This window comes from Coturnix japonica, chromosome 1, assembly GCF_001577835.2.
Source record: "Coturnix japonica isolate 7356 chromosome 1, Coturnix japonica 2.1, whole genome shotgun sequence".
Lineage (NCBI taxonomy): Eukaryota > Metazoa > Chordata > Aves > Galliformes > Phasianidae > Coturnix > Coturnix japonica.
Genome location: NC_029516.1, coordinates 140,868,400 through 140,886,390, shown reverse-complemented (window position 1 = coordinate 140,886,390; position 17,991 = coordinate 140,868,400). Strand labels below are relative to the sequence as shown.

At 34.4% G+C, this 17,991-nt stretch overlaps 1 protein-coding gene across 7 annotated transcripts in view; it reads right to left on the bottom strand.

The window, feature by feature from the left end:
* Positions 1 to 17,991, bottom strand: part of DACH1 (dachshund family transcription factor 1) — a 351,137-nt gene that overhangs the window by 48,782 nt on the left and 284,364 nt on the right. For all 7 annotated transcript variants that reach the window (XM_015851658.2, XM_015851656.2, XM_015851657.2 and 4 more), the window contains one exon: positions 4,375 to 4,526. In XM_015851658.2, the coding sequence (XP_015707144.1) occupies positions 4,375 to 4,526 (152 nt within the window). The remainder of the gene's footprint in view (positions 1 to 4,374; positions 4,527 to 17,991) is intronic.

The following is a 17,991-nucleotide window of genomic DNA, read 5'->3' as shown; positions in this document are numbered from 1 at the left end:
TACTGATTAGGGAAAGCATGTCCAAGCCACAGCCTGGCCCATCCCATCCTGTGGCAGCCCCTGACCCACACCATCATGGTGGCAGCTCTGTCCCACTGAGCAGCCCTGCCTGGCCCTGAGCATTTATCTGTCTCTTGGCAACAACCAACCCATCAGTGAGCTATTAGCACTGTCTGAGCTGAAACCAGGGCACAGGGAGGAGGGACAAGTGCAGTGCCAGCTCAAGGTATGGCAAATAAATGTATGCATTTTCATATAATGGCTAAATACAGTCTTGTGAAAAGAAAAAAAAAATATAAATAAAATAAAAGAAAAAAGAAAAAGTAATCTTGCTTTCTGTTATGGTAAAGGAATTTGAGAACAGATTTAAAAATACCCAGAAAAACCACTGATTTTTTTGGTATTTTTGCAACTCCATTTTTGAAATGGTATGTATAGATTTACAATCAGATATTCAACTCAAAAATCTGATTTGTCTCTTTACTAGACTTTTATAAGAGAAAAATGTCTCTCACTTCACAGTCATTCCTGTCATTTTGCACAGTTGGTGTATTTGTGAACAACCATTTTTAAGAAAGAAGCACAGAAGAGTAGAATTTCATTAAAAATCTCTAATATGCATCTTGCGAATTCACTAAGAATTGGAACCACTGCCACTGAATCAGACTTATGTGTTAGTTTTGCAAACACTGGTTGCGTATCCTACTAGATTTATCTTTGTTTTTTCCCTTTTAATTACTGTTTGAATAAAAATATTAACAATTAAAATAAGTTTTGTCACTTATGTACATTAACTATATTATAAACTTCATGAAGGCTGCTCCAAAAGTAATGTCTTATTATGTTAGCCTATGAGATCAGAGGCAAATGATGGTATTGTCAGTAGAGGTGGAACGTTCCCACCAGTATTCGATGTTTCTTGCCATGAGACAGATGGCAGCAGAGGAGCAGACTTACAAAATGGCATCTGATACAGAAGTGCATATGAAGCAAAGGGGTGTCACTGAACTTTTACATAGAGAAAAAAATGGCACCCACTGACACAATGATTAACACTTGCTGAATGTCTATGGAGACCAAACAGTGAATGTGAGCAGAGTGAAGTGATAGGTGGCACATTTCAGGAGTGGCAACAAGCAACAGTGGGTCACCTTTGCTGGTGCAGGTTTTGATGTGCATGGCATGCAGGCTAATGTTCATCACTGGCAGAAATGCTTAGCTAATGGCGTAAGTATGCTGAAAAACACTGATTTGTAGCTGAGAATTTATACTATCAAGCAGAGGTACTGTGCTCATTGTATCTATTGTAGTTTCCACAAAAATAAGTAGGAGGCATTGCTTTCCAAGCAACCTACATGTATGTGGCCCAAGACAATTCCTCTTCAAACAGTGAGGCCCAGGTTAGCCAAAAGGTTTACCAAATGGATTAAGGTTTATTCATTTAGATTTAGCACATATGAAAGACTCGTCTAGTGTTTAGTAGACAATTTTAAAGGTAGCAAGCAGTTACACAAGTTAGATTGACAGTAGGAATCAGTACAGTAGATCACAACAGCATCACGTCCTCACAGATTAGAGTAGCCAGAAATTGCTTGCCTGTGTAGTAATATCACCTTCATACAGCATGTGGCAGGTCATGTACGTACCCCAATTCTATGACCCAATGAAGGTACATTTCACTTGCATTTCACAGGCAGACTTATATTTGTCCTGTGATATGTCTGCATTTTGGTCATGTGTGATGTTTGGAAAAAGAGAACAGCAAAATCACTCATTTAGACTTTGGCTAGATTTTTGCTGTTCTCTTAAGACCAAAGGCAGGGAACAAACTGTAGGCAAAACAATCTTTTTTAGAAAGTTAGATCTGCTCTGTTGCTAGTAACCTATTCTTAGTGTAGCTCCAACATGAGAGTGGTGAGGAAGGTTCATCTTTTCTAAAGAAATTCTAAAGAAAATTACTTTTCTTTGTAATTTATACCTCTGTACAGAAAAGGACACAAGATGTGCCTGTACTAAAGGAGGATAAAGGGAAACTGACCCAGTGACAAGAATTCTGTCTCATGTTCTGAAAAAAGTGTATTTCAGATGCTGATTATGTATTTCCTAATAAGGTCACAAACCATACTGCAAGCAGTGACCATAGTACAAAAGCTCCCTGTTTCACAAATCCTGTTAAAAAGTTTGAACTAGTACTTGTACATCAGTTATAAAAGTTTTGGGACATAGTTCATGTGGTAATCTTTTCATTACAAAAACCACTGAACATGGAAAACACTGTTGGAATGTCACTGATTAGAAAAACTGCCACTCTGCTCAGGTTATCATAATAGGCTGTATTGTTTTAAAGAGAATACTTATTTTCTATCAAGGTAGGAAAATCAAGCTAGCTAAATATATATGTTGATATATATAGTGAAGTTTTTTTTTTGTTGTTGTTGTTTTATTTTTATATAGTCCTGATAGAGATTTAAATGTATGGGGGAAAAAAACCCAAACCAAAACAACAACAACAACAACAAAAACATGTCTTGATAGTACATGAAAGGACTCCCAGAGGTCTGTGGAAATAATACAGTGAGACACAGAGACATACTGAAAAAATCCAAAGGGTTTTACATGCAGCCTGTTTACCCTGATAGGTGATTTGTCATGATGCGGAAACTTAAAGTAAGGAACACTAAGTCGAAAAACAGAATGAGAAAAAAACATAAAGAAGTCTCTAGTTTCTTTATGATCTTAGCTCTCATTTTCTCTCTTCAACAGATAAGATTAGTTTTAAAGAATAATAATAATTATAATAAAAAAGCAATGAAAGCAATGACTGAATCTCATGTTCATGTTTTCTGTAAAACAACACTGAATGCATTCTTGGCAAATTAATCCTAGTCATTTATCCTGAAATCGTGCAGCACTCTCATATTCAATCACGAGATTAGCTAACCTGTTGATGCTGAATGCCTTGCTCATTAGGTTGCTGTCTAGAGACATTGACTGCACACATTTGTCAAAAAAATTACTAGGAACTTTCCTGTACATGCATGCACAGCTCAAACATTAGATACTTTATTAACTTTTTTTTATACCTCTGAAACAAAATATTCTTTATAGATTTCAGCTGGTCTGTTAGAAGAATGCTAAATGTTGCAGAATTACCTCATTTTATAATTTATATATTTAAAATTCTAAAGTTACAACTATTACAACAAAAACCCACACAAACAAACAAAAAAAACCCTATTACAATTATGTTCTTCTGAATCAGGCAGATATAATAGTACTGTACTTATAAATAGCAATTATGTTTTATCTTTTTTCATTGTTAGAACTCCAAAAATAATATATATATTATATGTATTATATATATGCTTTCATATATATATATATATATATTATATAACATAATAAAGGGATCCTGTATACTTTCCATAAAACAAGTCCAAAGAGCCATAAACTTGAAAAATGTTGTTTAGGAAAATAAAGCAAAAAGCTTTGGCCCTCCTTTGTATGGTGCTTGCTGAATACAATAAAATTGACTTGACACATTTGCAGGAAAAAAAATATATTGGAAGTTAGAAGCTGCTCAAATAAAGTTGTATGTAATGAGTACAATATGGCTGCATTATTTCCTGCACTAACATTTTGCTTTTTCGTGCAACATAGTGTTGCAAAAATTGCATCTGGAGAACACATGATCACTGAATTTGTGGGGGGAAAAAAAAACCATCTTCATTCTAATATTAAACACTAACATCTAGGCAAATGTTTACCTTGAACAATATTTGAATCAGGCTGTACTGTACACACAATAGATGTTTCGACTACTGAATAGGAAATCTGCAGAAAATTTGGTAATACCCTTTGAAGTCCATTCTTTGAAGACAGTACACTAAGTAAAATGAGCTTACTTATAAAAGAAGTGTTTTTTTGTGAATGCTTTTATGAGAGACGCATTTCAAATAGCTTCAAATATCATTTTCACCTTGGCACCCCACCAATTTGAAATAACTATTTATTAAAGAAAGCTTTCTCTGCTTAGTAAATGAGATATACCTCAATAGTAAGATACATTTCATTAGTCTGTAATAAAAAGAGCATTTAAGACAAATGTTATTAAACACACCGATGCCATTTTCATCAATTTCTCTGCTGTGGTTTAATACACAATCTATTTTTTTATGTGCTGTAACTGACAGCTTCTAAATTCATTCATTTGTTGCGGCTTCTTTAAATCCCAAATTACTAGAAAGTTTCAGCAAATTAGTTGATCCAAATAATCTTATGAACTGATTAAGCTAAAATGGTTGTATTAATTTAGAAAAATCTGAACAACTGGCTCCTTTCCACTCCTGTATTCTGATCTACAGAAAGGCCTACCTGGATGTTAGTCAGAAGGGTCTCTATGGAGGACAATCCATCAGGGAATAGAAAAGGAGATGGAAAACCTGGAGGTAGTGGTTGCCCATGCCCAGTTAGAGAAAGTTTGTCAAGGCTGTCTCTTGCGGTTGGTGTGGAGAGCGGGGTCTCATCTGTATGTGATTGAAACAAAAATATAGAACAAGTTACGCTTGTCTGTTTTTATTAGACTTCAGTAATGGCTTCCCTAGTGGTTTCCAGAACATTTATTGCAAATTGGTTCCTGCTATCAGGAGAAAATGCTTTCTGCTGAATTTTCTTTAATGAAAAAGCTGTGGAGATACAACAAGATAACATTAATGAGTAACTTTATAAGCCTTTTAAATGCAGTCTCTAATGAGACTGAGTTTACAGTGCCATAGAATCTTTTTAAAACAAATATTATCTCACATATACTCGTGATAAAATATTCAAGCTGACTTTATGGGCACCTTCCCAATTATCTCATTTTAGTTTGTGTTCTATTTGAACTGACAATAGAATATTTGCTAGCATGACATATATTTCATATAAGACTAAGATTTGAATATGAGGCTTGCTATACAATTAACCCTTCCCACTGAATGCTTTCATTTACAGGTCAGAAGATTCTGCAAACAGGGAAAATGTACAGACTGCCTAGGCATTTTAATCAAAAAAGTATACCTGATTCCCATAGCTGAAACATGCTCTGAACAATAAATGATATTAACAGCATGGTTACAATCATTGCCCTAATTTTTTTCAAACACAGACATGTTCTAACAATTAGTGCTAAATTCCTTAGTGGGATCATCATAACAATCAGATCTGATCAGTTATGACATCACAATGGGAAAAACTCCCCGAGTCTGAAGACTTCTAAGATTAGCATTTCGTAGATAATCTGTGAGTGGATTATTAAGTAAGTGAAGGGGGGGGGGGAGAAAGAAAGAGAAAAAAAAGAGACTTCATTATACTTTTTTTTTTTTTTAATTTTTGAAATATTTTTAGACTACTGTTGATACGATACAGAAATTTAGGTCAAGCTCTTCACACTAGATGGTAATCTGAATTCTTCAAAAGGAAAACTATACATTTATTTAGATATATGTATGTGTGCACATTTTTCTTAGCAATGGCTCAGTCATTAACCGAAATATTGATGTACCCCAATACAATTCCATGGCATCAGAATGTATACAGGACTATACACAGCTGTTTGACTATCTAAGAGTTTCTCGGTCTGTCTACTTCATTTAGCTTTGATCAACATGATACACATTTTTTGCGGTATATTAATTAATTCCGCTGGCCAGCACTTAATGGTGCTAATGTAAAAGCTGCATTCACTACGTCCCACGTCCTACACAGAAATGTCAAAATAGGCTTCTGGGCTTGTCCCACCTAACTCTTTCTATAGCTAGTGGAGAGAAACACAGCATTTTAAAGCGCTAATCCATCTAAACTATTATAGCCATCAGGAGAACATAGGAGGAGGCAATTCTTCCTCCAGAAGTTCCTATTGAGTATAAGAGGAAACTCAGATTACTTGCTCAGATTGAAAGATCTACATTTGGAATCATTAGTCATACCATGAAAACTGTTCTTCCTAGTTCACAGGGGCTTAGGCTGTGATTAGCCTACAAAAGAAGTAAAAGCCCATTTAATATTCTCTATTTTTCACAATCTGTGGAAGAATTTTTACTTTCCCATGAAGTCTTAAAAGTTACCATGGTAAGCTTTGTGAAACAAAGTGATGTTTAGTAAGGAAAGCTTTAGCCCATAAAAAGTATATTTCATTCAGTCAGATCATGGATTGTAGAGAAAAACTGGCTGCAGTTGACTGAACCTATATCTTACAGAGATTAAAAGCAGACTACGAAAAATGTACTCTGTATGCGTCATCTATCCTCATGCTATTCCACTGTCTGTCATCATTTTGTAGTAATATATAGTAACTGGACCCAAAATAATAATTGTTTATTTTCTTTTCAACTTCAAAAATACTATAGATATATTCACCACATTAGGAAAAATAAATAAATAGGTAATCTTGGATATTGTAAACTACTTTATTGTTCTCACACAATCCTGTTTGTTCATATTCTCCAATCATGTTCTAATGTAAAGAATAATTATCTTTTTTTTTTTTTTTCCCCAAACTGCTGCCAGAATTGTTATACTTTCATTAATCACAACAAACAAAACTTAAGCAAAAGTGATTAGATTATAGACTAATAAAGTCCGTGCAGTATTATTTTTGATTGATGTAAGTATGGCTTTCACAAATTGTCCAGTGGAGGGCCACTAAGATGGTGAAAGGCCTGGAGCATCTCCCCCTATGAGGAGAGATTTAGGGAACTGAGTCGTTTTGCCTTGAGAAAAGAAGGCTGAGAGGGGACTTAGATCCAGGTTTATAAATACCTGAGGTGTGGGAGCCATAGTGGGAGCTGGTCTCTTTTCAGTAGTGCATGGGGACAGGACTAGGGTAATGGAGATGAAACAACAGCATAGAAGTTCCACACGAATGTGCAGAAGAATTCTTTTACAGTGAGGGTGACGGAGCATGGAACGGCTGCCCAGGGATGTGGTGGAGTCTCCTTCTCTGGAATACTCAAGACCCGCCTGGACGCCTACTGTGCGACGAGTGGTGTTGGGCCTGCTTTGGCAGGGGGTTGGACCCGATGATCTTAGAGGTCCCTTCCAACCCCTACAATTCTGTGATTCTGTGAAATGTTTCATACACTACGTTAAAAAAGTTACAAACCTCTTCTTTGTTATTCATTTGAGTTTTTTTACTAAAGTCCTCCACATATATCAGTGCTCCCCGCAAAAGTACTGACTTGTGTGGTACAGAAAGAAATCACTAGTATGCATCATGCAACTAAACTATACAAATGTGAAAGTATACCTCTAGGTTTGTCACAGAAATAGACCAAAAATCTCTCATCCCTCTTGAAATAACTTAAAATCTCGCTAAAACTTTAGGCCTTGAGCAGAAAAATATTTTAAAAGATATTCGATAAAACTCACCTACTTAAAAAAAAATCACAGACCTTACTTTGCTTAATAACTATATTACTCAGTGTAATAGTTGAGATAAAGAAAACTCCTAACACAGGTCTTACCTGAGATTTCGGGAAAAGGATTAAAGTCTCCGCTGTACTCTGGTGCAGCAGAGTGTTGCTTGCTGTATTTTAGGCATGTTCAAAATATGTTTGTAATGGTTTTCTCAACAATGTATGGCATCATTTTTCAACAGGCAAAATTACTCCAATAGATCAAAGTTATGGATAACAGAATGAACTCAAAATCCAAACTCTTCTATTATAATAAATAACTGAAACAAATTAACACTGAAGGGGAAGACTAGAGAGCTGAACTTACAGTGAACTTATTTTAATGAAACTTAAACTCAGAAAAAAAATGTCAGACTAATGTGGCTTTGTTTTCCTGATGTCCCATGTGAAATAAACTTTGAGTGTGAGTATGTTTGAAACAGAGCAAATGTACATATTATACACAGGAAGCATGAGTATTTGTGGATGTGAGATAAGCAATGATTGAGGGAATCTTGAAAAAATGCATTTTTAAGAAAAAGCACATTGTAAATATGGCCAATTAAAACAAAACCACATATCTTAGTAGCAATAATAATTTGACCTCTTGCCACTGAAGCATTTTAAAATCTTCCATTGCTGCCTAAGTTCCCTTTTCTCAACACAATGTTCCATTTTTGTTTCCAAATAATCATTAACATAGCATCTTTTGAACCACTGCAAAGGAACTACTAATGGTTCTCAACCTACTATTGGAGCAACACTGCTGGGAGACAGAGGTCTGGCATTTTTAGTCTAAACACATCAAAGGAAGCATTCAAATAGAAGTTGGGGCAAGAGGAGAAATGGGGTCAATCTACAACTCCATCGTCAGAGCTGGGAGCAAAACAGTATAAAGAACTGAAAAGAAAGAACAAGGTAGAACAAAGAAGTGTCCAGGCGTGCCTTGGTTTATGTTGACCACCAAGATGTTATTAATTAACAGAAAAACAAGGATTGGACAAACTATTATTGAAATCTCTACAGTCTCAGAGCAGAAGTGAATCTGTACCTTGACACTCAAACTAAATCACCATAACAGACAAGTCTGAAATCAACACATATATTTAAAATATTTGCAAATGCCACATCCATTAAATCCATTTCTCCTCAGTTTCAAAAAGTAACCTATAGATTTTATCTGTGAACAACAGCAGGTTTGGGCCAAATACAAGTAACATTTTTCACTGTACTTGGTGTGTTGCCATTCTTTTTTGTCCTTCATGAGATAACATGGAAACAGACACTATGGAAGCTGTGACAGCTATTTAAACAGTAATAGATGAGTAGCAGTAGCCACTCTGTTGTCTGCGTTCCTAAATGCAAGTAGGATAAGTTCAGACTGGTCACCAGTCTAAATGGAGAATGTTGATATTGCCAGGATTTGAAAGCAAGATATAATGGCTGGCTCAAAAAATACTCTGAAAATTAATGTCTTTTTGTGATTTTAATGGCTCTTTTTAATGCATCCTCATGGTTTTTTGTTCTCCGTAAAATACTTCAAACATATTTGTTCGTAAAACAACCCACTCATAGCATTTAATGTAAGCACAAAGACAAACATATTGTGGGTTGAAACTGAGATGTGGAGGTTTGGAAAACTAGTATAACTTGAAAAGGAGATAGGGACTAATGAAGAATTGAGTGAAAACTAAAGCAAGAAAACAGGATAGAAGGACACTCAAGGTGGACAAATAGCTTGGAGAAGGATAGTAAAACTGAGGTGAAATAACAGGGAAAAAAGTGCCCAAGGAGTAAGAAATTTGTATTGATACAGCAAGAAATTAACAAAATGGCAAACCTGTGTTATTTGCCACAGAATATTTTGTATAAGTTATTATCGTTGTGTTTCAAGCACAGTACTTCACTGCAATTGAAATTTATTGCTGGTAAAATCAAATATATAAAAATGTCTACTTTAAAGATAAGCATTTTCGTTTTGTTAAGGAATTAAAGCTGTAAAATCACTGTAAATGAATGAAGAGTTGGCAAAATATATCCAAAAAGTAAAAATGTAATTAGTGGTGATGTTCCAGCTGTGAGGATTTCTTCAGGCTCTTTGGACTAGATCAAGTTCAGTTTATTCTTCATTTTACATGTCCCTAGGAGGGCCTCAGAGTCAATCAGCACAACTTATCTAATTTTCTCTTTCAATAAAAGGATTATTCTAATAACTTTTATCTTATTTTGCAGCCTATTACCAATTAGGGTTGGGTTAAGTAGTATTTGCTGGTTTATTTATTCTAAGGATTTCACAGTATTTTAGAATAAATTATCCTTCATATTTTTTAACAAACATATTTTACCATATAATCAAATGTTAAAAATGCTAGTACTGCTTCCATATTTGAAAGCATCGTAATATGTTAATGCCCCAAATAGAATAATACTGTTTTGCTGCCCCTGTATCAAAAATTGTCCTGTTCACTCACAGAAATTTGCACAGAATAAAAGTGCATATTATGCACTTAAGTGCATCAAATGCTCAGGAATAAAGGAAAAGCAGGATATTCAGAGGTGACTCCAAAAAAGCATATATAGTACACGTATTTTGTACATCTGATGGTAACAAACTTTAACAAACCCTAAAGAAATACAAATTCTAAGGAAAAATGATGGTGAGAAAGGTACATTAAATATTTTAATGTGCTTTTAAACAGTACACTGGTATAAATGCAAGACATATGACAATACTGCAACTTGAAGTTCCTAAATGTGAGTACTTGGTCCATTATTTATTTTTGAAAGACACTTAAATGCTACTGGCAAAGATCGAATACTGATAAAAGCCATCTGTGCTTTGGATGCTGAAGAAAAGTATAAATGCATTTTACTGGTTTATGTCAAATGTCCCAATTAGCACTCCACTAGCTCCACTTCATCAGCGAGGCAATTCTGAGTGCTAATAGGAATGTTCCTTGGCTTCACAGCAATTCTAGGAGAAATACTTCTGTGCATAAGTGTATGTGGAGAGTTGTGTAAATGTAGCTCATTATATGTTCATAAATGCAATTCTGAGCTTTTTCGGAAGTCATGTTCATAATCTGAAGTTGCATTGATAATTATCTATGTAGCAAAGAGACGGGATTTCCTAATTCATTGGGAAATTAAAACCTAACATACATGATACTAGCTGTCTCATTTCCCTTACAGTGCTGCCTTTAGAAGCTCACAGCCACCCAGGTAGCCTGACTGACTATCTGTCTAGCTTTCCTGAATGTATGCAGAAACAAAGATCAAGTCAAGTGTGTTGAATCTGGCCACAATTTATGACCACAATTTAGCATCAAACTTTAAATTAGGGATTGGACTTAAAAACTGAAAGAGTGTATTGTATATTAAGCCTTACATTTTCAAAATTATGAACAGATAAAAACAATACACAAGGGAATACATCCACAGTACACATACTTATTTTTGTATTGCCTGTTCTTCTTTACATAAAATGTCTCTGTATGGCTACTTGCTTGATATTATTGGATTATTTCAAATGAAAAATGCTTTGGCTTAATCCTCAGGGCCGTCAATTCTTTTGGAATTCAAGATGATTACAGCATATTGAAATAACAGACATTTTATGTTAAGTTAATAGTTAACAATTCTTGATAAGCACAGCAGGTAACTTGTAATTCTTTGAAAGTAAAGGCCTTCTGCCTGGATTCACACTGTTTTTTTTTTTTGATTTGTTTTTTCTTTTTGGTTTGCATTGTGGTTTCATAGAATAAAGGGACCATAGAATGGCTTGGGTTGGAAGGGACCTCAAGGATCACCAAACTCCAACCCCTGTCACAGGCAGGGCTTGCAACCTCCACATTTAATACTAGACCAGGCTGCTGAGGGCCCCGTCCAACCTGGCCTTGAACGACTTGAACAAAAGTTTTCACTTGGTTGACTGGTTGATCTGTGTTCAATTAGTATGTCTAGTATTCATTCTTTTCAGAAAAAAAAAAAAAAAAAAAAAAAAAAAAAGAAGTCAGCATTTTCAGAAATTCCCCTTATAGTTATGTTGCAATTAAGAGGTATTGAGCAACACTGCTGCCATGGCCTTGTCACATGATCCTTGGCAATCTGCTGACAGCGGATTGGATGCCCAACAAGACAACAAATAGACAGTGGTGTGTCTGTGCAACACTCAACAGTTGTCATTCATTCAACAAGATGTAACCTACCAACCAGCAGTGCTGGTGAGCAGATGAGGTAGACTGGGTCTGCTTTGCACCTGGTGTAAAGAGGGAACACAAAAGTAAACACTGCTTCATAAATAAGCATATCTGAGAAGTCAGAAGAGGTTTAAACACTTTGTGTTTATGGTTGCTTAAACTGGTCTTCCAACACAGCGGAAAAATCTTTCTCTGGTAAGAATTTGTAAAGCCGGATCTATTGATCTAGTTGTTTCAGTCAATATTCATACAGAATACTGTCATGTTTCTTTTTAAATTAACAGGATAAAATATCAAGATGTAGGTAAGTATATAAAATGCTCAGTGGCAGTTCTTTTTGCAGAAACCTACTTTTAATATACATGTTCATATTCACTTCACTTTCCTGTAAGGCACCCCAGCCACTACACTTGATTTTAGTAACTTCATCAATACAAAAAGAATACTAATGCATGCCCGTTAACGTTGATAATGCATTAATTAAACCAGTGAATGAGATGACCAACCTAAAAATGCCTACCATTGGAATCATACTAAGAAGAGCTACTCCCAACCTTTTAAATGCCAAAATTCCTATCTTAGATATATTAGCACCTCACTCTTACAGCTAAATATGTCAATAAAGTAACAGAAACAAACAAACAAACAAACAAACAAACAAACAAAACTCTTATCAGATGAAGCAACACAGTGCCTTGGAGATACTGGGTAGTAGACTCAGGAATTCTTGAATAAGTAAGGAAAAACTCTAAATGCATTGGAAGAAAACCTGTCTCAAAAAGGAAGTGACTGGAAGATGGTGTCAGTCAAGCCCTGTACACACACAAGTTAAGGTAATCATCATTTATACCATGAGCAGATCAGTAGCATGCACTCAGTAATTAAGAATCTAAGTGGAAATATACAAATATGGCACATAGTAACTCCAAAACCTTAGTTCCTCTCATAGCCAGTATAGAAACTGTATTCAAAAACAAAAGCATTTTGACAAATTTTCACCAGCAGTAAGAGTACCAAAAGGGTGTGCTGTTCAAATAACATGAAAGAGCACAGCACAGAGGTCTCCTTAGTTCCGGAGCTAAAAAAATACTCATTCACATAAAAGACTGTTGATTATACTTAACTCATTTTTAAAATCTTCTTCTTTTTATTTCTTTTGTTTCTTTTTTTGTTTCTTTTTTTTTTTTTTGTTTCTTTTTTTTCTTTTTTTTCCAAATGTAATAAACATCCTTAATGTGTCAATGTATGGAATGGTTCCAGTACTCAGATGCAAATGTTGTAGACAATAATTGATGTACACATTTTGGATTATATGGTTATGATATCCTAATAGAATTTTGGCTGTCTGCCTATGGGAGTTCAATATGAGTTTCATAGTTTATAGAATCAGAAACAGTCCTTTACAACATTATAGCTACATTTCTCAAGTCATTGCCTACAGATGATATCGGAATATCTGATTTTCACATAAATCCATAATAATAAACAAATCAAAATCCCTAAACACCAGAGTGCTCAGAAATAAAATTCACAATGATAAGGCAAGCATTTTTACATATGATATGATTCCTCATGCAATTCATTCATCAAACGTCTGCAACAAGCTGCCAGAATGTGTCCATTAGTGAGATTTCTACAGCATTCACTAGCTTGATGCTCACTGATAGAATAACGTAGAAGTTTTACCTCTAATGTTTTCTGCTCCATTTGAGGTATCCACTTTAAAATAAGCTTGCAGTTACTGCTTTTATTTTTGAAAACACAGACATGATTTGGCCCGCATGTCTTCATGCATTTGAATATGTAATTTATGCTAATATATCAGAATACCTATTATAAAGGACCAAAAAATATCCTTTATATATTTATACACTGTGGGGTCACATTCAGCACAGAATATAGAAATTACCTGGAGTCACTATGTATCGTAGGTCAGTTTGGTTGACAACGAATATAAAAAATTAAGGTACCCTGCACAGCAAACATGTCATATACATATTGGTAAATTAAATATCATTTCTAGGATCCAGTTTCTAGCCTTCATTGAAATGAAATATTGCATTTCCTCTTTTATCTGCATTCTAATATGAAGGAAATAAGGATTACAACTCTTCTACAGGATCTAAGCATTTTACTAATGCTGTTTTAAAGCAAAATAACATACTTGGAAAAGAATATTTATGTAATTTCTTAAGCAGTTATAAAAATTACGTAACAGGAGCAATGAAATAAAATGCAAACACTAAGAGTGGTTTCAAATCTCTTTACTACTTTATGATAAATTATGCCTTACTGACTAAACATATTGAAACAAACAGCACAGGGCTTATTACTTTAACCTGATGGGCTCATTATATATTTAAGGATAATACTTTTATTCAGCACCCTGACAACAGGTTGGCTTTTAGCCCAGGCAGAGAAGGAACAGGAGTTGTATCAGGACATGACAGTCCTCCAAGGTTTTATGAACTGTTGAACTCTGAAGACTGAGATTAGCAAGTCACAGCAACTTCAGTGATTTTCTACACTTCTTGAAGGGAGGTCAGTGTGGCTAACGAAGGCTGCTCTTCTAGCAAATTTTGGTATAACTTAGTGAGTTCAGAAACTAAAATCTGAATTCTTTTCTATTTTTTCAGAATCACTTTCTTTATCTTCTCCCTTTCCTAGTTTTCTCCAGTTCAGCATATTCTACTGCTTCCTAGAATCATTTTTGTCTCATTTTTCTCAGAAACATGCACTGTTTCTAAAATTTCTATTTTTGTTGTTGTTGTTGTTATTGTTTCTTCTCATTTCAGTGTATGAAGAAATGAGTCCCTTTCTTGAAATATCTGGTCTAACTAAAGACCAGTGGAAAAAATATACAGCTTAAGAAAAGGAAAGGACTGTTAAAATTTGAGGGGACATATCAGCCTAAATAATTTTCCCATTTGCAAACTAGAATAGGTTTGACTTCTTCTCTGTCTATTCATTTTTGCAGGTAAAACAGTGAAAAAAATATATAAATCATTATCAGAACAGACAAGAAAACAGAAAATAGGGTTTTAAAATATAATTTATGTTGCATTTTCCAGTATTTTGGCATAATTTTTTCTGAAGTACTCCTTATCTGAATTTTGGTACATGGTGTGTTGTTCCTATATATATGTGTGTATAAATATAATAAATAAATAATTCAAGCCAGTGGATTTATGATTACATGGGAATGCATATGAAGGGTCAAAAAGGATGCCTAGTAGTTTTAAATACGCTACTATGCTACTTTACTATCACTTTGCTCTGAGAAAGAAAACACCACTATCTAGCACCATTTTCACAGTGGAAGGCAAATAAAATTTTTCTTGAACATAAAAGCAACAGACAGACAACCAGAAAGCTGAGCTTCAGTTAGCACAGATACTTTAAGTTTCAATAAAGTTGTATCACTGCTCTAAGCATATTGCCTAAAAGGGTTTCGAATGTAGACAACATTTCTAAGTCCAGGACTTGTCACACAGTTCTTACACAAAGCATTAAATTTATTTTTCAGTTTAACATCAGAGGGGAAAGAAAGACAATGAGGGAATACATTCAGAGAAACTTTGTTTTAACCCCATCACTATTTTTGGCTGTCCTGTTTTCACACAGCATTAAGGGTGGTATTGTACAGTTCCATTACACAGCAGATGTTAAATGCAAAGTAAAATAGTCAGCTGTAAATGATTGATGATCTTCTTTACTATTTCAAAATAAACGCTGATTATTTATATAGTTTTGGGCACTGCTTGAAAGCATCATATTAAATCTAAACAATTGATCCATTTTTCAATGGCTTTGTTGTGTAATGTATTATGCATGTTTTTACATTCTTCTCTGTAAAAGGCCCTTGTGTATGAGAAATGTTTAGAGTTTTGAGTTCTCCACCCAGTCCATATGGTAGGTTTGCTCTGTGTGTAAGACTTACCTTTTTCCACCAGGTCCATATGGCAGGCTTAAGCTAGCCAGGGCCCTCTATCCTCCACAGGGGCCATATGGCAAAGAGAGCTCAGAGAATGCTCATTTACCTTGTATAAAACTTTATGTACCTCTAGCATATACACATACATGCATGAATGTTTGTGGGTAGAAAAGACTTAGCTACTGAACATCCTTTCACTGCATAATCAATACATCTATGATAATTACATACAATATGGGTTCTACTCCTTCTGTTTTATTAAAAACTGAAAACTCAAATGAATAATTTATCAAATCATATGATAAACTCATCTGAATGACTTTAGGGATTTTTCACAGAGTATTATTTAATTATGCTAACAAACTGGTGGACATCACTAATATAGCCAACAGTTTACTTTAGAAGAACAGAACCAAATCCACTGAATCAACCCACTATCAGACTGTGTATAGTGTAGTTAATGGACATATTTGTTTAAATATTCATCTCCGTATTGCCCTACTAATACTTGTTTTTGAGCAGGTTTCTCCTCTTCTAATGTATTTAAGCAAACTGGCAAGAAATCAAGGAAGAATAATCTAATATGTATAGTAAACTATATGTAAAGAGATAATTATTTAGAAGTTGTATGCTAATAAGTTATTATTTCTTGCAGGTACCACACTTCTGCCTTTATTACTAAAGCAAAAGATAGAAGTAGGATCTGAGAGCTTCCCCATTTACCCTCTGTGCCAAGAGAACCAGATACAAGGCTACATAACATGGGAAACAGCTGCACTGGCTTGCCTGATTAAGGACATGGATTTAAAATCAATACAAAGATAGCAACTTTAAATTGTAATTCATATCTTCAAAGTAATTATTCTAAAATTGATACTTTGTTATAACATTTACTACTCAATCCATAGTTTTTCTGTAATTCAGATTTTAGGAATCCTCAGCATTTTATTTATACAGGAAAGACAGAAGCAATTTGAAGAATGTTTATGAAAGCGTTATTGCACCTGCAAGCTTATTTTAAAAATGGATCAATATTTCCCAGTAGCAGGAATTTCACAAACAACTTTACTCATTTGAAAGTCAGAAGATTAGGAAATGTAGAAAAGATATTGCTTTTATTCATACTATCTGTAATACTTTCATCTGCTTTCCTAGTTTCTGTTCATGTTAGCAAGCATCACATTGTCGAATGAATATTCAAATATATCAAAGAATCAGCCATGTTGAACATAAATAGCATAAGGAATTCAGAACAGGTATGCATGTATGGGTTCTCATAGGTGCTGTTGCTGTGTTGCATGTGTTGCTTCATTTGTTTGATGTTGTTGTTGTTGTTGTTGTTTTTGTTTGTTTTGTGTTTTTTGTTTGTTTTTTGTGTATAGCATTGATCTTCGGTTCTTCAAACAATAAAAAAATATGTAAGTATTTTCCACGAGGAATATTTCCTCATCTGAAAGGAGCCAGATTGCAATAAGCATCTTAAGAAATCATGAGTATTTTATTAAAGATTTAAAAAGGCTAACTACTATGGTCGTATCTCTTCTGCCTACCTTCCTGTCTTTGGTCATGCCCAAATAAACCTAAATCAATGAAAAAAGCTTTTGAATTTCATGGATTAATAAAAATGACCTCAAACACTTTGCCTTTAACTTTAATTGAAGAAAAGGCATAATATATTTATTTAGTATTCATTTATTCCTTTTGTTTCCATTGTTCTCTTATTGATATATTCTCACTATATTCCCTTGTATGTTCTTCTGTTTCAAATGAACAATTTATTAATACAAACTTTTAATTCCAGATTTTGAAGCATATGTCTAGCTGCATAATTGCTCATAAAAAATACATACAAATAGCTTACTTTGTAATCAGTGGGGTTTACGGAATGTCTGAAGAGATGAAGGTTAGACACTCTCAGTCTAGGTTATTCAGTCTCTGCAAATAAGGGCCTAAATCACTATACAACAAAGAGGAGAAGGTAAGTAAGTGCCTATCCCACACAGCTGCACTGCCCCTTCTTAAATAGTTCATTTCTCTCTCTTGAGGCTTTCCCATGCACCTTCCTCATTTCATGAATCATGCAAAGAACTAAGAGGTCTATCTGAGAAGCCTGTTTTTCAACAATGAAAATTTAACTATAATTGGGAACAGAATAAAAAGGAAGATTCCTAAATACAGGAATATGTAGGCAGAAAGATCAAATACATATTTAATTTAGAGATAGATATCCTAGTCATAAATAATATTATTAGAACATCCTTAGCATAGAAGGACAGTTCACAATTTTAAGCACATTCTTATAAAATTGCAAAATATGATTTCATGCCTTGTATATTCTTATTGAGTCAGCAGTTTTCTCTTTTGAGAGTACACATGAAATTAATTGATCATCTCAATCAAAATCTTTCTACAGACATACATACAT